Here is a 22,564-nt window from a genome sequence, read left to right as displayed (position 1 = left end):
AAGGCATTTAAGGTTCAAGACTGATTCAAAGTTAAACCACCACTACCATATCCCAAAAGCAGAGAAGTTAATTAGTTGAGACACTGATTTAAGCCAGTAAAATGTAATCTTCAATCTCACTTGATCCAGTGGAAATCCCTTATGGAAATCCACTTGATCCAGTGGAAATCCATTATCCAAGAAATGGATTCCTCGGGACTACTTCTAGGTTAATATACATATTATCGAACAGTTAATTCTTAGCGTGGGGGGGGGAGTATCAAAGATAGGGTGGCTTTTGAGGAAGGACTTAAAATAATCTTTGCTCTGGTGAAGGTGAATGATGCCAGGGTCACAGAGTTGGGTTTTGAAGGCAGTTCTTTTATCAGGCTGAATGCATACAAACCAGTGTGCAAGTTTTTGAGAGTTTGCAAGAAATGCAATATAATTCAGGCAAGGTGATTGAAAATATGGGCAAAGCGAAGAAGGGAGGCTAAAGACTGTTAAGTATTTAAGCCCTAGTCTGATTTTAGGAGTTTTAGGGAGAGTTTTTGGACAGGGGCGGAGCGTATGCTTGTCAGGTCTCTCAGCGCTTCTCTGGTCGCCATGGTTTCCCCAGCCTTTGCCAATCAAGACGCGGCAGAGGGTGACGTTCTGCTTTTTTTCGGATTCCAGTGTCATGGCGGCAGAGGGTTTGTAGGGATCTCGGAAGAAACTGGGTTTTTCCCCCTCTTGTTATGGAGAAGACGGCGCTGCCTCGCCGGTCTTTTGAGATTCCCCGAGAACCGTCGGTTGAGGATTATGAGGAATCTAAGGGCGGCGACTCGACTCAGAGGGGCGATTCCTGCTCTTCGTCTTTGTCCAGCAGTTCCGAGTAAGGAGAGACACCGCTTCTTTCCCGCTTTTGCGACCGATTAAGGCCTGCAGTCTGCGCATGTGCTGATTCCCGGAGGGAAGGCAGGGAGTTGGGTTGGGAATAAATGATTTGAAATGAACCGCCTTCCAAACGTGCTGTTCCTTGTTGCTTTTAGAAACGCGGAAAGTGTGGAATTGCAATTTACCCAACGGAATGCTTTTCATTTGCCTTCATCTAGGAACTTTACGGATTGATCCCTTAGGCTCTTTTATTCCCTTACCCTTTTCTTCCCAAAGAACAGCTTGGCATTTCAGCATAGGAGATAATGTCTATAGAGATTCTCAGTCATCCAGGTCATGGTTATCTCAAAGGTGCTTTTTCAAGAAGCAACTGGACTTTCTTGTTTTTTTCTTTGAAAAGATGTTTCGCTTCTCATCCAAGAAGCATCTTCAGCTCTGACTGGAGAATGGTGGGGAATGGAAATATTAGAAATAGGATAATGCAGTTGTTTTCTGTGTTTCTTTTTGGAAAGCCTTCATTCTCTCTAGCCTATTTGTATCTGAAAGAGTGAGTGGGAATTTGTCCCGTCTATATTTATTCTGAATGAATGGGGAAGTATCCTGGCTTATTAGCTGGGAAATATTCACTTTTAATCCCAAACCAATAATTAAATACTAAATAAAAATTCTACATGCTATCTTTTTCCTTCTCAGATCACAGATTTTGCTCTCCTTTTATCAATTGTCCATCTTGAAACTTTGCTGATAGTTATTAAATTTATATGCCGCCTTTCTCACTTTCAAGTATATCTGGGCGGCTAAATGCACAAAGTGAAACATTTCATCTGAAAAGAAGTACAGTATGTAGCAATAACCCCTACGCCTTCAAATATCCAGTTTCTAAGCAAATACAAATACAAGGTCACACATCACACAATTGGCAATATTTGATCTGATGTGGCAAAAGTGTGCTAATCTCAATTATTAGCAATCTGCAAAGATTTAATAATCTTTCCCATATAATATGTGGAATATATAAGATTGAATTCACTATTGGATTATAGGAAATGCTAGCTTCAGTCTTAATAACTTAATGGTAACTTTGGAAGCGGTAGCTCTTTGAAGAAGCAGGTATATACTTAGAGTCGTCCTAGACTTTTAGCTACTACTCAAACGACAGACAGGCTATTCCTGGAGTGATCTTTGTCCATATTTGGCTGGCATGTCAGTTGCATCATTTCCTGGAGAAGGAAATCCTGGCACTGTGACACATTCCATAAACTTTACTGTAATGTTGCTGCTCTTGAAATCTATTTGGAAGCTGTATTTAGTCCAAAATTTGGAAGCCCATCTGTTGGTGGATGACAGATTCCTGTACAATTAAAAGTGCTGGTAGTCACCTTAAAAGCCTGATGGTTTGGGACCTGAATATAAATGGGATCACCTTCACCCATACAATAATACCTAGTGGAGAAGGCACTTAAGTATTGTTTAACATAATTGAAGCACTGTTTCCATTAGAACACAAAAGTAAGCCTTTTCTGTTGCTGCTTCCTCCTTTGAACAGTATTCCATTTAAGTTTAGATCAGAACCAACCTGCTGGCATTTAGACAAACTGCTAAAGCCTGATTATATTGGGAAGTGTTTGCAGATATGTAATGTTGAATTCCTAATTTACAAAAGAATGTTATTATGATGAATTTCACTTAAATGAATGGCATAGGTTATTATAATGCCCAGTGCAGCAAAATAGATTAGAAACCAGTAAAGGAGTTTTGTACCTCAGGATTGAAATGAGGGGTCCTTGGTGCTCTCTGAGCTTGGTTCTTTTCTTGCAGAATTTCATTACCCAAACTAGATAACATTATCAGTGCTAGTCAGTGATGTTACCTAGTTTGGGTAATGAAACGTCTACAAAAAAACAACCAAGCTCAGAGATCATCAAGGACTCTTCAGATTAGAATCCACCAACCTCTACATATACACTTTTTATATTTTAAAAATCATGATCAATATTCACAACCATTGTTATCATGATTAATTTAGCTCTTTATATGTTGTGCCAAAAGTGTTGGTTTCAGAATCCAATGCTTTTGAAGCATCCAAATAGTAAATCTTTTGAGTGATAGTTTCTTGGTCCTCTTCTGCACTTCATAACTGCTTTTATGTTAATTACAAATTAAATATACTGTTGTCATCTTGTTCATAGTGACATTGAACCTGAGTGGTTGGATAGTGTACAGAAAAATGGAGAATTATTCTACCTAGAATTAACTGAAGATGAAGAGGAAACCATCCTTCATGACAATTCTCTTGCTAGATCTATGATGAACCATGTGAGATTTAGTGAAAATGAAGCTGAAATTTTTCATGAGAAAGCTGTAAAAGACAGAAAGTGTGAACATAGATTGCAACAGTTTACTAATTTATTAAAGAATAAAGGTCTTCTGAGGCATTCTGAAAAGAAGAAAGCAAGTAGTAAAGACTGTGTCCATAATTATGGCCCAGCATCCATATTGAAACACCATGCTTGCCATAAGATGGGAGATGTCGACCAACAGTTATACAAGGACATCTACATTTATGTAAATCCACATAAAGACTCAAATGCTGCAACAGGGGACCAACATGGGCTTCTGGAATCCTTAATAGGAATTGTCCACCAACCACCATGGACAACAGCTGAAAAATACAGTCATGGTACTGAATCTAGAAGTACTAATGAAGAAAAAATTACAGTGCGTGGTTTTATCCCAGGAAGCTCAGCAATAAAGTCTGGACAGATCTTAATTGGTAAGTTCAATATTTTACACACTTCTAACAAAACCAGTATTGTGGAAAATGGAGGGGCTTATTTCAATTTTGGTATTGGACTTTTGATTAAGGAATAGTCATGGTTTGAGAGATATTAGTCTTATTTGAGCAATAAATATTTCACATGTTATACATCAGGGATGTCAAACTCAAGTTGTAATGGTGGCATGTGACATATGACTTTTTTCCCCTTCACTAAACCAGGCCGTGGACGTGGCCAGTGTGTGACACATTCAACCTGCGGGCCAAGGGTTTGACAGCCCGTATTCTACTTAATAAAACAAGAACATATTAGGAAGTCAAATCACATCTTGAACATATTTTTTAAAATTTCAACAAGTATATCTGATAGTCTTTCTGGGCCTTTAGAATAATATATTTTTTTCCTGATCAGATGTTTGTTAATTCTCAACTTATAGCATACATTCACAAAAGTAACCAATGTAATTGCAATAGATATTAGGAGCAGGAGGATATAAAATAAATTATATTCTAGCCAATATTGTTTTATGTTTGTCGGTAATATGAAATACAGGTAGTCCTCAACTTACAAGTACAATTGAGCCCAAAATTTATGTTGCTAAGTGAGACATTTGTTAAGTGAGTTTTGCCTCATTTTACAACTTTTCTTGCTACAGTTGTGGTTGTGTGGTTGTTAAGTTAGTAACACAGTTGTTAAGTGAATCTGACTTTCCCATTGACTTTGCTTGTCAGAAAGTTACAAAAAGTGATCACATGACCCCAGGACACTGTGACCATCATAAATATGAGTCAGTTGACAAGCGTCTCAATTTTTTTTTTTTATTTGATTTATATGCCGCCCTTCTCCAGAGACTCAGGGCGGCTTACAATGCGCTAAGCAATAGCCTTCATCCTTTTGTATATTTATACAAAGTCAGTTTATTGCCCCCACAAACTGGGTCCTCAATTTACCTACCTTAGAAAGGATGGAAGGCTGAGTCAACCTTGAGCCTGGTGAGATTCGAACCTGCAGTAATTGCAGACAGCTGGTCTTAATAACAGGCTGCTTTAAACCACTGTACTACCAAGGCTCTTCAATGCAATGTCATATGATGCTGCAATGGTAGTAAGCGTGAAAAATGGCCATGTCACTTTTTTCAATGCTGTTGTAACTTTGAACAGTCATTAAATGAACTGTTGTAAGTCGAGGACTACGTATGCTATTTGAGTATTTTGAATCAAGAATAATGTAGTTATTGCTTTCATTCATTATAACCTTATGTCATTTGTACAAGTGAAATGTGATTATATAGTATTTTTAATGATCATACAATACATTGGGACTCTTCAAAATCATCAAGCCTACTTAGGGGAAAAGGTAGGGAGTTCAGAAATTGTTACCAACCCAAAGATTCTCAGCATAAAATCATTGTAAAGACTCATATGCAGGGGAATATTGCAAAGCTAAGTAGCAATAGCACTTAGACTTATATACCGCTTCATAGGGCTTTACAAACCTCTCCAAGAGGTTTACAGAATCAGCATATTTCTGTTGTGGCCCGCCAGTAGCCAGCAGAGCTGGCAACAGATTCGGACAGTGAGGCGGTTGGAGACGAACATGGGCCAATCCTGGAGTCTGAGGAAGGCTCTGATGAGGGTTCTGTGTCAGAGGCAGAGAGGGGGCCATGGCCGGATGCCAGTTATCAGCTCCCTTCAGAGTCAGATATCAGTGAGGCAGACAAACAGCTGGAGCCTGTTTCCAGTGTGCACATGCGCAGAGTTGCCAGACGAAGGGAACAGCTAAAGAACAAGGGTCGACTTGGGAGTAAGGCCATAGGTGGATGATAAATGGCCCTTCCCAGAGGGAATAAAAGAGGAGCGAAAGGGGAGTGGAGTTTGCAGGAGACCATTAGTTCACCTAATTGGTTTGTGACTCTCCGAGACTCTTTGCCAAGTTTTGAAGATATCAGCTTGGCAGTTCTCCAAGCCAGATAAGGTCTGTGACTGTAAATTCTCCCTTGAAAGACTTTGTTGAAGGTGAATGAGAGGAATTCACTGTTTGTTAATAAAAGAGGTTTTATCAGGACCAGGATTCTGTTTCGTGCTTTTTGGGGAAGCCTAGGTCATAACAATTTCCCCCAACAATCTGGGCTTCATTTTACTGACCTCGGAAAGATGGAAGGCGGAGTTAACCTTGAGTCAATGAGAATCAAACTTCTGGCAGTTGGCCAGCAGTCAGCAGAATTAGCCTGCAGTACTGCACTTTAACCATTGTACCACCATAGCTCTTACCTACCTATATGTAGGTATTACGTGTAGGATAGCAGGAAGAAAGGAAAACTCCTGTTTTCTTTGAGAAAAATGGAAGATCATATATAGTTGAAAATATTTTGAATAGGATACAGTATGTTATCTTACATTTTATAAGGATATGGTATCTTTTTTGGCAAACAGGCTAACTCTTGATTGTTAACTAGAATTAAAGCCTTAAGCAACTGAGATATAAAATAAACATATGTCATTGACAGTGAATTCCAATTTTAATAGAATGTTCATAAAGATCTAAGGCAAAGGAAAAAATGAGTAGTGCAGATTTTTTAATAATTAATTTTATTTAAATCCAGATTAGCATTTTGGAAAGCATGCTATCATATTCTAATACAGTAGTTGCTCTTTTATAGGCCGGTCAGTTTTTACTTCTGCTCTGGCAAGGTTCTTTTGACTCCAAATTGACAAGCGATTCCCAGCCCACAAAACAAAAACATCAACAACAACAAAAAAAAAAACCCTTGTCTGAGGAGAAAATTAGAAGATTATATGTCCTAAACTAAAGCAACATAATTGGAATTGATAGTTGCTCATATCTTGTTACAAGAGCAAATTACATTGCTGGAAAGGGAAGCAAAGAGAGCAGATAATTTGCATATATAAATGTCTCAAATGAAATAAATATTAATCTTCAGTGCATGCGTATAAGTCAGCCATTCTTAAGGAACATCCTATCCATCATTTGGAATTTTATTTTGTTTGCTTCCTTAATTTTGCTTTTCCTTCTGCTTTCAGGAGATGCCCTTGTTGCTGTAAATGATGTTGATGTAGACTCTAAAAATATAGAAAGAATTTTGTCTTGTATTCCTGGTCCTATGCAGGTATACTTCAGTTGACTTTATTTAGACAAGCATGCAAACATTAAGTTTTTTATACTAGTTTTTTATATGAACCTTACATAAAACACAACTTTCTTTGTAATCCTTGATGAAAGTAAGTTGTTGTCAGGGCACTGATTTGCAGAAGAGAGCACATATTTTAGTCACTGATTTGGATGAGTCTCTCAGGCTCTTATTTGGTCATATTCCTTTAACTAAAAAGGATAAAATGGATGATCTTGAAAATAAAATATATATCTCATATTTATTTTTTCAAGGTATGTATGTTTAGAACAATGATTGTATTCTGCTCCAGCCGGTCCTGTCTACTTACCTACAATACAAATATTAAAAATTAATAAGACAGGAATAGGGTCAAGGAGAGGCATTAAAACTTTTAGCACTAAGCAGAAAGATTGGACTGACATATTGTTGCCTGAGCAGTTAAGATATTTCACTCTCCTAAACTGAAAAGATGCCTTTTTTACCATTTGACATAGTTTCATAATCAGATGCGATTATGCTGTAAACATCATTTACAGAACTACATTTAGAGAGTTTGGGAGGAACTCTTCTATATTTTGAAAATGGCACCGTGCTCTGAATCGGTGATGTAGAGCCTTAAAAACTTTAAGTAATCATAACAATATAGGGACAAATGTGAAAAACACACAGAAATAGGAATGGGTGGTGCATAGACGGTCAACTTTCATTTGAAGAAAATCAAATCATAAAGTTAATGAACCAATAATAATTACATTAAATGATATTTTTCATAGTGAGACAAAAAGTATGAAGCAAAAAAGACATTCTATAGCAACTGATAATACTGAATATCACTTGCTGATTCCAATATGACAAATGCATTTGCCTTACTTAAAACATTTCTATGCTCCATTTTAAAAAATCTGAGAGAAGATTACACTTAAATTATACAGTTGTGTTTACTTCAAGTCTTTACTATCAGGTTTTACTTGTGCAGTTGTTAATAGTGAATAATTTGGATTCATTACTTCATTATATTTATGAAAACCATACTGTTGTGTATGTTTAAAACCCCACTGTTGTGTATGTTTAAAACTATTTCCTGTGTAGAAAACATTTCTAAAGATCCAAATTATACCCAGTGAAAATATTATTAATTCTTTTAACAGGTAAAATTTACATTTGAAATAGCAGCATTTGAACCAACAGGAACATCTCAGTCAAGGAGTAAACAGACAGAATCTTCTGAAAACAATTTGGTGAAGCTGCTATGGAGAGACCATAATAACGATTTGCAGTTCTCTCTGCAAAGTATACCACATATTGTAATGTATCTCTCACTTAACTTGGAATCTGACTCATCTGATGAGGTAGGAATACATTTCTAAAATAGTGCATATATCCTCTCTTTCAACAAGAAAGGTGATAATAAGACAAACACAATAATAAGACAAACACAAATAAAACAAAAAAGCAATGAAAATAAAAAATTGTTTCCAAGAAACTGGAAACAGAAGAATCATATATAATTGTAAGCGAAAGAGTGGCAAAACGTGGGGGTGGAATTTAAAAAAGGATCAGCCTAGAGTCCCTATGTAGTCAGGAGAAACTTATCAATAGCTTGAAGACCTATAATTTAAAAGAGAAAAATTGCAAAGTGGGTTTTAGAACTCTCTTATAACTTGAAATGCCAATATTATAATCTCTGTTTTCTGAATTTTAATGCAACAGACTTCACACATAACAGAACAAAGTGTACAATAATATCATTTTACAAAAGAGAGTGACATCATAAGTATTGATTTACATAATTTGTATAATGTCACTTAGAGAGTTTGTGGGATAGCAGAGACCTATTTGGTCCACAAAAGCAGGATTTCATATTAGAATTTGGATTCAGTGATAATATATAGTCTCTTTATTTTCACAAAACAGTAACATTTTTAACGTGGCTTGCAATTAAAAACTTTTTAATTACAAATTATTTTATTATAAAATTTAAAAAAGGGTGCAAATCATTTAATAATATATAGTTCTAAAATCAGCAGTAATGAAATGTATTAGCAAATTGTATACACAAATTTCCCAAGGAATGCATCCTTTATTCTTGAATGTGAAGTTTTTACAATACATTTCCCTGGTGAGGATTTTTAGATGAAATCAAGAAAGATCAATTTTAAGTATGGATATGGATTTTCCCATAATTTTCTTAACTGATACACAAACTGACATTTCTTTGACAGCAAGAAATTATTTACCAATATCCCATATCAAAAGCATCTCAAAAAATAAAAAGTGTAAGAGGAATATTTCTCACGCTGTGTGATATACTGGAAAATATGACTGGGACACAAATAATTAGGCAAGTATTGTTCTTATTAATCATTTTTGCACCACCACCACCACCATCACCACCAGATTTCTGATTTTTTTCTTTAGAATTTAATAATTTTATACCTTTGCTTTAAATTTGCTGTCCCTGATCTCTCATAAATCATGATTATTGAAAACTATTACATATCACAATTTTTTAAAAAGTCCATCAAATCAAGTTGAATGCTGTTGAATATTATTAATGGGCTGCCAAGTTATTGTTATTTATATTTATTGTTGGTTTTTGTATTTTAACAATTAGTATAAATTATTTAGGATCATAAGAACTGATTAAGTATTGTAAGCTAAGTAAGTATTGTAAAATAAATAATAAATTGAACATGGTCCTGTGCTTCTTGAATTCTAATTGTTACCCTGGCTATCAAAAGATGTCCAACACTGGATAATATGACAAATCATAGAGTAGTACTAACTTGGCATCCATTATGTTATTTACATAGTCCAAGCTGCCTATTAAGATAATATACATATAGGAGAATAATATATAAAAAAAAAACTGATGGGAAGAATTTTAGCAATTAACTATTGCCTAAAAGTTAAAATAGGAAAGAAACTGAGTTTTTATGCATGGTACTAACTGACCCATTTGAGCAATGATATAATTGCATGACCATATTTTCTTTATTATTTTGTTGACTTTTTATAGTTCATCTATGTTTTTATGTGGGAAATTGATCCATGTGGCTTATTGGAAGAAGGCTGACAAGCTGCTCATAATTGGTCTTCCAGCTGAAAGGTACATTTATCTATTTTTCCCTTTCTTTTTTTATTTTTTTTGCTACATAAATTTAGTCCCTAAAATTATTCATAAATATTTACTAAAATCAAAAGATCATCCTTCTAAGATAGTTGTTATAAAAATATCTAGTCTCTTATGGCATGTAACAAAATTAAAACAATATTTTAAAAATAGAACCCTCAAAATTAGTTCATGTCCTTTTCATTTGCTTTTAAGGTCAGGATTGTGTGCTATCCTTGCACACATTCTTCCTTCTCCCTTATATGCATTTATTCTGTTAGAAAAATTATCTAAAAGATTATTCTGGTTTTCTAGTGTACCTCTCTCTCAGCTAAGGAACGTGATTGCAGATGTTGTGAGAATATTGACCTTCATGTACAATTCCTTGGATAGGTAAGCATTCCAGTTCTGGACCATTGTAACTAAGCCTATGCATTTTAGTTTTGGTTGCATACTTACATTGTTTAAAATGTACTTGTAAGATTTTATTTTGATGGACAGATCTAGTTATCGTATTCTGAATTATGCTTAAAAATTCTGTCAGTTTCACATGTGATTTGCTCTGCAGAATGGGAAACTGAAAAATCAAACTCAAATTATTTAAATTCCCAGGAGATAAAGTGTAGCTTTGTTTGCTAGATATACTTTATATGTTTTAAATAGCAATATAAAGATGAATCTCTAAATAAATCAAGTTAAATATTTTGTTTTGTTTTCTCAGTTTTTCATAATAAAGCAAGTTGTTCACAGAGTCAATTGTTTATTCAAATGTTTTTTTCTCTTACATTCTTTAAAGATCAGTTTCCTATTGAAATCTCAAACTGTTTCAGAAGCTCCATTTAGAATCTGAAAGTTTTGCTCTTCCACATTTTGACCTGTATATAGAATATTTTTCTCAACAAGGACCTTTTTCTAACCCCAACATGGTCTAGAACAAGAGTGTCAAACTCGCGGCCGTAAGGTTGGATGCATCATGTTCTGGCCACGCCCATCCCCATTTTAGCGATATGTCACATGACAACAACGTGACAATGTGAGTTTTAACACTCCTGGTCTAGAAGATGCCACAGTTGTGTTGAATTTTTATCCTTTATACTAGAGGTGTCAAACTCAAGGCCCAGGGTCCGGATTCGGCCCACAGAGTGCTTAGATCTGGCCCGCATGACCACCCTAGAAACAGCAAGCATTGGTCCGTGGTACCTCTGCCAGCAAAAACGAAGCTCAGGAGGGCCATGTGTGGCCCTCCTGACCTCCATTTTTATTGGCAGAGGGTTGCAGGAGTCCATTGCAACCAAAAACTGAGCTTGGGCCCGTTTTCATTGGCAGAGTGCTCGGGCTATCCCAGGCACCCTGACACAAGTGACTTTGAGCTGACCCTGGCTACTCTGGCCATGCCCACACCGGCCCCCGTGGTCAAACACAAAACTGATGCAGCCGTCAATGAAATCAAGTTTGACACCCCTGGTTTATACCATAGCCATTAAACAAAGTCTAAACAATGTAAAAGTGGAAGCATCTTGAAAATCATGTATACCCTTTCATATTACATTTTGAATTACATGTAAGTATTATTGTCTAATAAAAGAACATAATATATTTAGCTTATAAAGATTGTACTTTTACCAGAATAACAGTAATCAGATCATTCCACGTAGGAGAATGGCTACATTTAAAATAACTTGATTTTAAAAATGATTACAACCAAATTTTTCTTCCTTTCTTTTTCATACTGTCCTTTCCAGTACCTCTCTCCTTTTTTGTTTCTGTTTTTATTTTGTTTTCTGATTTCTTAAGACTATCTATATTGTGTTATAAATATCTTATGCTAGGTAGATAGATTATAGCAAGAACTAGCATATTTCTCATTTTTTCCAACTTTTCATTTCCTTGTTCAGTGCTTTTTGTAAGGCAGGAAATACTTCTCGATTGGATTACTTCTTCAGCCTGTTTTTCCAGCAAGTTCTTCAGGATACCAACTCCAAAGCCAACCCTGGTTCTCACCACTATGATAACAGCTCATTACTTTTATACAACTTTCCAGGAGTACGATGGCTGTTGTTGCCCCAAAATATTAAAGTAAGCTCGATTACAGATTTTAAAAATCGGACATTAGTCTAATTGAAGTTACCAAGATACACATAGACATTTTCATGTATGTGCCAAAATATTCTGACCAGGGGTCGGTTCTACTTACCTTTACCACCGGTTTGCATCGTGCCCACACATGTTTTTCTGCGCATGCACAGAGGCTTCTGCGCATGCGCAGATCACCTATGATGACATCCAGGTCAGTGGGCAGAGCTTCCTGCCAGTTTTACTACCGGTTCTTGCGAACCAGGGGCAACCCACCACTGATTCTGACTCAGTATTGTTTTATCCCTCAGTCTGAATAACTAGCATATATATGAATTAACATAGTAAATTCAAATAGTCATAATATACTAACTAGATCATGTCCTGAACTGCAGCTCCAAATAGCATGTACTCAGAAGTTTGTATTTCTGAATATTTAGCTGGTAAAATGCAGAGCGCATGCCATGCCCTAATAGAAATTCATGGGTAGTTACAAGGCAGAAGCCACTGCTCATTTAAAAAAAATATTAATATTACTTTTAAGCTTAAAAAATAGCTCATTGATACAGACCTCTGAAAGAATGACGTATGGACAGATGAATCAAATCTAAAAATTTTGGGGCTATCTGGGTATTATTGTGAGTTGCAAGCACTGAATTCCATAATAAAATTTTAATAGCAGCTGTGAAGCATGAAACTTGTAGTGGCATAGTTGGGGATGTTTTGCTTCCTTGGGACCAAAGCGATTTCTGATCTTTGAAGAAATTATCAGTCTGCTTTTTATCAGAAAATTGTACAAGAGAACATCAGAACCTTTGTCAGTTGAACCTGAACTGCCAGTAAGTCATGCAACAAGACAACGTGCCCATGCCTTCAAGAAAATATACAAAAGAATGAATGAACAGGAACAAAATACATGTTTTGGAATAGCCAAGCCTAGACTTGAACACAGTGAGAATGTTTCTTTATGATCTGAAAAAATAAGTTGATGCAAGTAAAGCCTCAAATACTACTGAGTTGAAGCAACTTGTTATGAAAGAATAGATCAGAATATTCATATAGTGATTGAGAAATTGTTCACAATTATAGGGTAATTTTGTTGTAGTTACTGCAGCTAACAGTAGTTAATCAGTTACAAACTTGAAGGGGCAATCAGGTTTTCATGCTAGGTTATCCCATGTTGCATGTCTTTGTCTATGAAAGGAATGAAAGAACTAACAGCTACGGGTGCCGTTTGTTTACTTGGGCTCTTTATATAGAATCCACATGGTAACATTCAGTGGCAAAATAAAATACAAATTCAGAATCAAGGTGCTCTTTTCACAGAATCACACATGATCCTCTAAAATTTTTCAAAAGTTTATGTTTTTAAATCTATATTGTTGCAATGCTCCCCTCCCCATCTATCTATGCCCTCAGACACATACACACACATAATGTATTTCTACATAGAAATTACTGACAAATTAATTGAATTAACATACAGGTCCCATTCTTGAAGCAGATGATGTTTTAGCAATTCAAGACTGGGACAAATTTAAATGTTATTTAATTGTTGGCCTGATACATTTCTGAGTGAATTTGTTGTGGTATGTGGTTTGACATTTCAAAGTTTTGATTTTAAGAAAAACAGACTATACCAGAAAAGTGGCTTATTATGTTATAAAATGGTCGATTATGATATATCTATAATAAGAATTAAGAAAAAGTGACTTCCCAAAATAGGGAAATGTCATTTGTTTTCAATTTCAGACATAAAAGAACAGAGGAAATGAATGATATAAGCACCAGCTCTGTGGCTAACAATTTTGGTAACATCGGTTAAAAACTACTGTTTTTCAGACTATAGGGAGTACCTCTGCTTTCTGACAAATTTTAGAACAGACATTTTTACATTTGGGGTATAATTAGTATAATTAGGTTATATAATTAGGTTATATAAATAAAAGTGATTTTTTGTTTCCTAGGCAAAATAAAGATATTATGTGAGAATTTGTGAAAAACGTTCCATAGAGATAAAGGCTAAAGGCTTAGTGAAAAAGATTTTTCTAATAATTCAGTGAGGATGCTATGTCACATTTCAAGGAAACTGTGCCTTGTAATTCATTAGCATGAATGTCTTACATTTCTTACATTTAGCACTGCATTGGAGGCCTAAAAAGTATAATTGTTTTTGCTTTATCTGCAAAACAGCCAATGCCTAATTACTATATATTTTTCTTTTGATCCAGTTTACAGTAGTTTCCAACAGTTGGCTGATATTTAATTTGTTAATTATTGTGGATTGAAAAATGTAGTTGTGTATATTAAGATATTGTTCAGTATTGAGAAGCTTTTACAAGACTGGGAACAAAAGTCATGCTTGCTTGCTTGCTTAATTAATTAATGTCCACAGATGATTCCGGTGGCTTACAAACATTAAAACTACACATTAAAATAATAATAATAATAAACAACAAAGCACTAAATAACAGTAATCAATACTATTAAAAGATAGGAAGGAGGGGAACACAAAATACACAAACATATATGAATATATATGAATGTTTTCTGCTTATGTATTTTAGGTAGAAATTGATGCAACTCTGAGTGACCTGGAGGCAGCAGACTTTGCAGAATTGGTAAAGACTTTATTTTTAATCAAGTGTTTTGTGCATTCTGTCATTTCTTCATCTATTTAGTAGAGAAATTATTTTAAAATTGCTGATTTCAGTGGTATGCCAGTTATTCATGTAAGAGCCAAAATTAGGATGTCATCACTGGTGATTCATCAATGCTACAATGGAGGCTCTGCTCCTATCATTGTTCTCCTCTTTTTCATTACTCTTGCTTTGGTCATGTGGTTCAAAGGGAGAGTATGAATTAAGAGTAAGGGTCACGCAAAAGAAAATCTCATCTTCTTTCTCATAGATCCAAATTCCACGTAGTCGTTGTTCCTTCTTACTATCATTTCCTATTTTTTTCATAGGAAAAAAAGTAAGGAGAACAGCAAACTACAGTGTGTTTAATAAGAATTGGATCTATAGGAATTGGGAACAAAAATAAGGTGAAGTACTGCAGGAAAAGATGAGATAATCCAAATAGGTTGACTGTCTTAAAATATGGAATACCATTCATTCATGTTTTAAATTGCTGAGCACATTGTAAGCCGCCCTGAGTCTTCGGAGAAGGGCGGCATATAAATCAAATTAAAAAAAAAAATGAAAAAATGTAGATGAATTACTTTTTAAAAATATTTCAATATTTATTTCTAATATATGGGTCATTAATGTATTAAATGTCTATTTGCAAACCTTGTAATTAACTGCAAGGACATGGAGTGACAATGATTAGGCCTATATATATATATATAACAATCATAAGTACAATTTTGAATTGTAGGATCATGATAAATTCATTTTAATCCCCCAGTTCATGTAAATGGTGAACAAAAGGGATGAGAGCATCAAGACTTCTTGCACCCTACAAGTCAGGAGCTAAAGACACAATTTCGCCTCCTGTTAACACCACTTGAAATTGGGCACAAGGAAAGAATAATCACAAAATAGTACCCTCGATACTGATCAACAGTATAAAAAGCCACTGAGAAATTAAGGAGTACAAAAATGGACATAATAACCTCATAATGGCTCTGCTCCAAGCCGTTCAAAGTGCAACCATTTCCTGTCTCGATTTGGTGATCCTGTCTGAAATCTGAGTGAAAGTAGTTCAGATAATGAATTTCTTCCGCAATCTTCTGCAGGTGAAGCCCAACTAAACAGGGAAGGTTGGAGACCAAACAGAAATTCTCCAAAATCATTGGGTCTAGCAATCAATCACTTCTTAAGGAAGGGTCACACTATAGCCTCCTTCAAGGCTGTTTAATAATGCCTTCCTTCAAAGAAGTAGATGTCACCACATAGACCCAGAGCAGGATCTGGATCTTATAAACAGGTGGCTGAGCTCACAATCCTGACATGCATTCTACTTCCTCAGGTTTTTTTCACAGGCATACAAGTTTCAGATAAACATACCAGACTCTGTCCTAGTCATCTTCACTATATCTGTTCAGTTGGTGTCTTCTCTGGAATATACTGCATCATATTCTGTGTCAAATTATACATCCTGCTGGTCAAGAAAATAAGGCAAAATTAGAAATATTCTATTCTATTCTTTAAAATATTCCAGAACTACACATTGGATCAGCTAAAATCCAAAATTCATTGTCTTTCTTTTTATAGTCTGAAGATTACTATGATGTGAGACGACAGTATACATTTTTAGGCTCATGTCTCTTCTATAAGGTAAGCTTTTGCAAACTTTACTGCTTTCTGGTAAATTGATTACATTCAAACAACAAAGCCAACTTTAATTGAACCACATACAAGGTGTTAATTGAGGGGGAAAAGATTTTAAAGTCACAATAACTATAATAAGACATAAGGTGGGTTTGGGTGGTTTGTCTTATTCTATGTATATACTGTCAAACCTATTGCCTTTCTGAGCTATCTCTACAGAATAATAGTTTTTAATTTTCACAACTCAATTCATCTGAAGATGGTAGGTAATTATACATTAGGAACAAATAAATTTATCATTATCAATAAAAATGACAGTGCTTAATTTAAATTTGTTATGATTCAATTGGTTTGGACTGAGTTTTGTGACAATATGTAGTACTTTAAAAAAAATATGAACTAGTGTAAGAAGTTCTAAAAAAACTAGTGCATGGCTGTATAATAATGTGTTGTCTGTGTTTTTATTTTAGGGATATTTAATTAGTAGTCACTTGCCGAAAGAGGACCTTATTGATATTGCATTATACAGCAGGCATTATTGCCTTTTGCCCTTAGCAGCAGAACAGCGAATCGGTCAGTTAGTAATATGGCGAGAAGTATTTCCACAACATCATCTTCAGGATTCTCAAACTTCATATGAAGGATTCCAAGAACCCCTAGCAAGATACTTCTTACTCATTGTTGGCTTGGTAGGTTTTCATAGCATGAACATTGCTTCCTGCGGTCTTTGTTATTCTTAATTGATGCAATTCAGCTTGTAGTGAGAATATGGTAAATTTCCATCTATGTAATCCTGCACCAAGCTTTCAAGGCTCTACGTAATGCTGTGCAAATTATTTCAAAGGGATGCAGATAATTTCAAAAGCAAGCAGGGTACCATTCCTCAAGTCATTAAGGCATTTATTTATTTATTTATTTATTTATTTATTTATTTATTTATTTATTTATTTATTTATTTATTTTTCATATTTGTATACCGCCCTACTCCCGAAGGACTCAGGGCGGTGAACAGCCATAACAAATACAAATACATATAGAAGTTAAAAACTATTAAGAAACAGATTAAGTAATTTAGGCTCGAAGATTAAAAACATCCAAATTTATCTAAAGAGGTTTAAAACCCAATTTAAAAGCCAGTTTAAAAGGCAATTAAAAAGGGAGAGTTAGGCCAGACCAGCTTGTTGGAATAGAAATGTTTTCAGGGCACTGCGGAATATGCGTAAGTCTTGGATGTTTCGTAACTCCGGGGGAAGCCCGTTCCAGATGGTAGGTGCCCCCACAGAAAAGGCTCTCCCCCTGGGGGCCGTCAGTCGACATTGTTTGGCCGACAGCACCCTGAGGAGTCCCTCTCTATGGGAGCGAACTGGTCGGTGAGAGGCTATTGGTGGTAGGAGGCGGTCTCGTAAATACCCTGGTCCTGAGCCATGGAGCGCTCTAAAGATAGTAACCAAAACCTTGAAGCGCACCCAGAAGACCACTGGGAGCCAGTGCAGCTCGCGCTGGAGGGGGGTTACATGAGAGCGCCACATTGCTCCCATTACCACCCATGCGGCCGCATTCTGGACCAGTTGGAGCCTTCGGGTGCTTCTCAAGGGGAGCCCCATGTAGAGAACATTACAATAATCCAGGCGTGAGGTGACAAGGGCGTGAGTGACCGTGCGTAACGAGTCCCGATCCAGAAAGGGATGCAACTGGCGAATCAGGCGAACCTGATAAAAAGTCCTCCTGTCTACGGCCGTCATATGCTCTTCAAAAGACAGCCGTGAGTCCAGGAGGATGCCCAAGTTGCGAACCCCATCTGTGGGGGCCAACGACTAGCCCCCAATAGTCAGAGATGGCGCCAACTGACTATATCGGGACGACGGAAACCACAGCCACTCGGTCTTGGATGGGTTAAGCCTGAGTTTGTTCCTCCCCATCCAGATCCGTACGGCCTCCAGGCACCGGGACATCACCTCAAGGGCATCATTGGGGTGATCTGGGGTGGAGATGTACAGCTGGGTGTCATCAGCGTACTGATGGTACTTCACCCCAAAACCACGGATGATCTCACCCAGCGGCTTCACATAAATGTTGAATAGAAGGGGCGAGAGGACCGATCCTTGTGGCACCCCACATATAAGGGGCCTCGGGGTCGACCTCTGCCCCCCTGTCAACACAGACTGCGACCGGTCAGAGAGAAAGGAGGAGAACCACTGTAAAACAGTGCCCCCCACCCCCAACCCTTCCAACCGGTGCAGCATGATATCATGATCGATGGTATCAAAAGCCGCTGAGAGGTCTAGTAGGACCAGGACAGAGGAGCAACCCCTGTCCCGAGCCCTCCAGAGATCATCAACCAATGCGACCAATGCTGTCTCTGTGCTGTACCCGGGCCTGAATCCTGACTGGAACGGATCTAGATAATTCGATTCATCCAGGTACTGAGGCAGTTGTCGTGCAACCACACTCTCAACAACCTTTGCAACAAAGCGAAGGTTGGAGACAGGACGATAATTTGCTAATACAGCTGGATCCAGGGAGGGCTTCTTGAGGAGGGGCCTCACCACCGCCTCTTTCAAGACGGTGGGAAAGACACCCTCACTCAAAGAAGCATTTATAATCTCCTGGAGCCAGCCTCGCATCACTTCCCGGGAGGCCAGTACCAACCAGGATGGACACGAGTCCAATAAACATGTGGTCGCATTTAGTCTGTTCAGTATCCTGTCCACGCTTTCGGGAGTCACAGGATCAAACTCTTCCCAAATAATATTCTCAGGACCTGCCCCTGTCATCTCCTCTGGATCAATCCAGTCAGAGTCTAGCTGTTCACGAATCTGAGCAATTTTGTCATACAGATATTGTACAAAATCCTCAGCTCTACCCTCCAAGGGGTCTTCCCGCGTCTCTTGATGGAGCAGAGAGCGGGTCACCCTAAACATAAACATTTATGTCCTCTAAAAGACTCACTATAGCTTCTCTGATGGTTCCTCCATGAGCACATGCATAGACAACTCTTTACTCTGTCTATGAGTGAAGTAGCTTTGCATGTACAGGTAATCTTACTTAATGACCAAGTTGCGACTGACAACTCCATTGCTAAGTGAAATGGGCATTAAGTGACAGATCCTGTAACCACAACTTGCAATTGTACTGCCAGTTACTCCAATGACCTTTTTTTGGAAGCCAACTGTGAATTATGCAAATGGAACTCATGTGACTATGGGATGCTGTGATGCTAAAAAGGACAGTTGTTAAGTAAGGACTACATGTATATGCACTCAAGAACTGGAAAAAGACTTTAAAATATGTTGCAGGAGAAATATAACTGCTTTAATACTTCAAAGAGGGATTCTTTGCTCATGTCAGGACATGTTGTGATATACCCATCAAATACTTTATACAATGGTAGTAAAAATTAGCATTTCTTGTCTATTCATGTTGCTTCAAGTATCTAGGTTGACCTTGTTTAGCAACTGCTTCATTTAGCAACTATTCACAGTTATGATGATGATAAAATAATAGTGTGACCAATTCTTGGATTTATAACCTTCTCAGGATTGTAAAGCAAAGGGGAGCTGAATTAAAACATAAGCACAATTGTGGTTTCATTTAGCGACTGCTTCGCATAACAACCAGATTGCTGGCCCTTGTTATAGTCACTAAATCTATACAATAAATACTTGCATAAGGTTGACAAGGGAAGGCTTATCAGCTATTCCCACAAGCACAAATGCATTCCATATTCTAGTACAGAAGTGTATTTATATAGTTTATTTATAAGTGCTATAGACCATTTCATTTGTTTTTACCCCCAAACCTAGTTTTTAATTTTATTTCTCCCAGGTGTTTTGTTGAGTGCTGATTTTTAGTTTTAGAGTTTACTTTTTATGGTTTACTTTTATGTAACCTATTATGTATGTATGTAAAATAAATGCAGTGGCAGAAATAGTTTTTTTTCCCTTTTTTTTTTAGAAGCATTTTATACTGAGTGTATTGCTGGAAGCAGGAGGTTGTTCTTCCAAAGCTATTGGAAATCCTGGACCAGATTGCATATATGTTGACCAGGTGAAATCAACTATCCTTCAGCTGGATGGAATAGATCTTAGCATAGATGAGAGATTAGAAACAGCTTCTGCTCCATTGGTGTGTTGCATAGATTGGTTCTTCCCTTCATCGTCTGACAAATTGGAGGGCTTTTCTAATTCGTCTGTTCTCAGCAAATTGCATCATATGTCAAGTACTGCACCTTCTCCACCAAACAAAAAAGTGAGTTCTGGTAACTCTGTCTTGAGGACACATATGTTAAGTCCCTCAAGGAGTAGTCAGTGTCCTGTCAATGGTCATGACACTCCTGAAGGAAGAAATGGGAATTCAGTCCATATACCATATACAATTGAAAAGTCTTAGTGGATTTATTTCTTATTTAAATAATGGTCTGTTTAAGGTGCTGCTGCATTTAATAATGTCCATAGGTAATGTAACTTACTTTCTGTATTTATAAAAAAGAAGTTACAGTGATACTTAATAAGTAAAAGAGAAAATTGTTCATGCCCATGATGTAGCTTTTCAGGATTTTTCTGTTTCATTAAGGTTTTATACTATTCCCCACCTATATGTACAACATACTATAGAGCAAATATGACTTGTCAAAAAGAAGACAGTACTAATAGTATATACACAGCTATATCAAAGGCAACTGTAATTCTGTTTCTAGAATGAACTGACTATGACCATTGCAAAATTGGGCCATTATTTATTGCCATTCTTCCCATACTCAAGTCAGTTCCTACTGTGGTCTTTTCTCCACAAGAATGAGCTTTTTTTATTCTAAATTTAAGAACTAAATAAAAGTTGAATGCATTCAGCATAATTTATTATTCGTATAAATTAATGAAATCTCTCTATATTTCCCAAATACAAATCATTTAATAAATAACAGCTTTGTTCAAGTGTTAGTTTTGTAAAAATGTATTGCAATAAAAACAGTACTTTTTCATAGCTAGGATGACATGTCCACTAACACAACAACTCAGCATTGTTCACAAAACATATAAATTGCTTTAACAGCTTAGTGCATTTTGAAAACACAGCCATTTGCCATCTGTGAATTCTAAGGCTTGCTTACTCTCTTATTATGAGACTGTTCTTTTTTGTTTCTCAGATCACTAAGAAGAAGCCTGTTCTTCCAAACCCATTTACTTTTGGAACCCTGAAAAAGAATGTCTCAGATAAGGAAGCTGAATTATATAATGCTATGAAGTAAGGATTTTTATTTATAGCTAATTTATAGTATTTATAAAATATCTTTTCTGAGTGCATTAATATTTTCCTAGAGAATGTGCAGTTGGACATATCAAAAATAACTTTTTGTTGCTGATATTTTAAAAAATCCTTTTTTTAAAAAAATGAAGTATTTTCAAAAAAGGGATTATTTTTTAATGGATAGATAATTACTGAAATTATACAATGAATGTTCAGCATAATGTTAATAAAAAACAAACTTACGCAGAATATATTAAGTTTTGTCGTGATATACAAGTAGTCCTCGAGTCATTCTTTTAGTGACCATTCAAAGTTACAACAGCACTAAAAAAATTGACTTGTGACCATTTTTCACACTTACTACCATTCAGTATCCCACGATTATGTGATCAAAATTCAGACGCTTGGCAATTGGTTCATATTTATGATGGTTGTAGTGTCGTGGAGTAAGGTCATAAGTAAGTTTTTGTTACCTTCTGACAAGCAAAGTCAATGGGGAAGCCAGATTCATTTAACAACCGTATTATTAACTTAACATCTGTAGTGATTCAACTAACAACTGTGGCAAGAAAGGTTGTAAAATGGGGCAAAACTCACTTAACAACCATCTCATATAGGAACAGAAATTTTGGGCTCAATTGTTGTAAGTCCAGGACTACCTGTACATAGTTTAAGACTACCTGCATAAATGTGATAGATGATAGATAGATAGATAGATAGATAGATAGATAGATAGATAGATAGATAGATAGATAGATTTTAATGCTAAAATCTCCATTGTATTATTATTTATAAATGTAAATTATTATGTATTTCTATGTTTATATAAAATATATAAATATGTATTTATAAATGTTATAGATGTTATAAATGTTGAAGAAGAAAAGAAAAATAACACAGTGTTGTGTTGGCTAATTTAGAATAAATCTGTAAACCATTCTTACTTAAATTTAACAGACGCTTAACTAAACGTTAATAAGAATGGCTTTCATATTACCAAATTTTGCCATTGCTGCATATTCTTTTAAGTTTAGCTTTCCAATCAAATATTGTTGGTACTATGTCTTTTAAAGGTTTAATCGCTGAATTAACAATA

The 22,564-nt window shown here is 36.2% G+C and overlaps 1 protein-coding gene and 1 long non-coding RNA gene across 7 annotated transcripts in view; one reads left to right on the top strand and one right to left on the bottom strand.

Annotated features, from left to right (window-relative positions):
- INTU (inturned planar cell polarity protein) overlaps window positions 1-22,564 on the top strand; it is a 28,990-nt gene that overhangs the window by 1,009 nt on the left and 5,417 nt on the right. The window contains exons 1-13 of one of the 4 annotated variants that reach the window (XM_087875010.1): window positions 607-853; window positions 3,045-3,628; window positions 6,674-6,759; window positions 7,911-8,111; window positions 8,985-9,103; window positions 9,782-9,871; window positions 10,190-10,267; window positions 11,770-11,950; window positions 14,515-14,568; window positions 16,168-16,230; window positions 16,695-16,913; window positions 20,182-20,472; window positions 21,368-21,465. In XM_087875010.1, coding sequence (XP_087731136.1) covers window positions 717-853; window positions 3,045-3,628; window positions 6,674-6,759; window positions 7,911-8,111; window positions 8,985-9,103; window positions 9,782-9,871; window positions 10,190-10,267; window positions 11,770-11,950; window positions 14,515-14,568; window positions 16,168-16,230; window positions 16,695-16,913; window positions 20,182-20,472; window positions 21,368-21,465 — 2,201 coding nt within the window. In that variant the 5' untranslated portion in view covers window positions 607-716. Of the gene's footprint in view, window positions 1-606; window positions 854-3,044; window positions 3,629-6,673; window positions 6,760-7,910; window positions 8,112-8,984; window positions 9,104-9,781; window positions 9,872-10,189; window positions 10,268-11,769; window positions 11,951-14,514; window positions 14,569-16,167; window positions 16,231-16,694; window positions 16,914-20,178; window positions 20,473-21,367; window positions 21,466-22,564 lie in introns of those variants that run through there. The other 3 variants (XM_087875011.1, XM_034442724.3, XM_087875013.1) reach the window with 3 other exon arrangements.
- The window catches only part of LOC117680154 (uncharacterized), an 83,309-nt gene continuing 66,946 nt past the window's right edge, over window positions 6,202-22,564 (bottom strand). The window contains exons 3-4 of one of the 3 annotated variants that reach the window (XR_015729196.1): window positions 15,961-16,054; window positions 6,202-6,712 (exon numbers count right to left, since the gene is read on the bottom strand). This is a non-coding gene — a long non-coding RNA (uncharacterized LOC117680154). Of the gene's footprint in view, window positions 6,713-6,977; window positions 7,091-15,960; window positions 16,055-22,564 lie in introns of those variants that run through there. The other 2 variants (XR_009621215.2, XR_009621216.2) reach the window with 2 other exon arrangements.

The sequence above is a fragment of the Pantherophis guttatus genome, chromosome 8, assembly GCF_059756535.1.
Source record: "Pantherophis guttatus breed Tessera chromosome 8, ASM5975653v1, whole genome shotgun sequence".
NCBI classification, from domain to species: domain Eukaryota; kingdom Metazoa; phylum Chordata; class Lepidosauria; order Squamata; family Colubridae; genus Pantherophis; species Pantherophis guttatus.
Note: the sequence above shows the minus strand (reverse complement) of the source record. Positions and strands in the feature narration are given on the sequence as shown.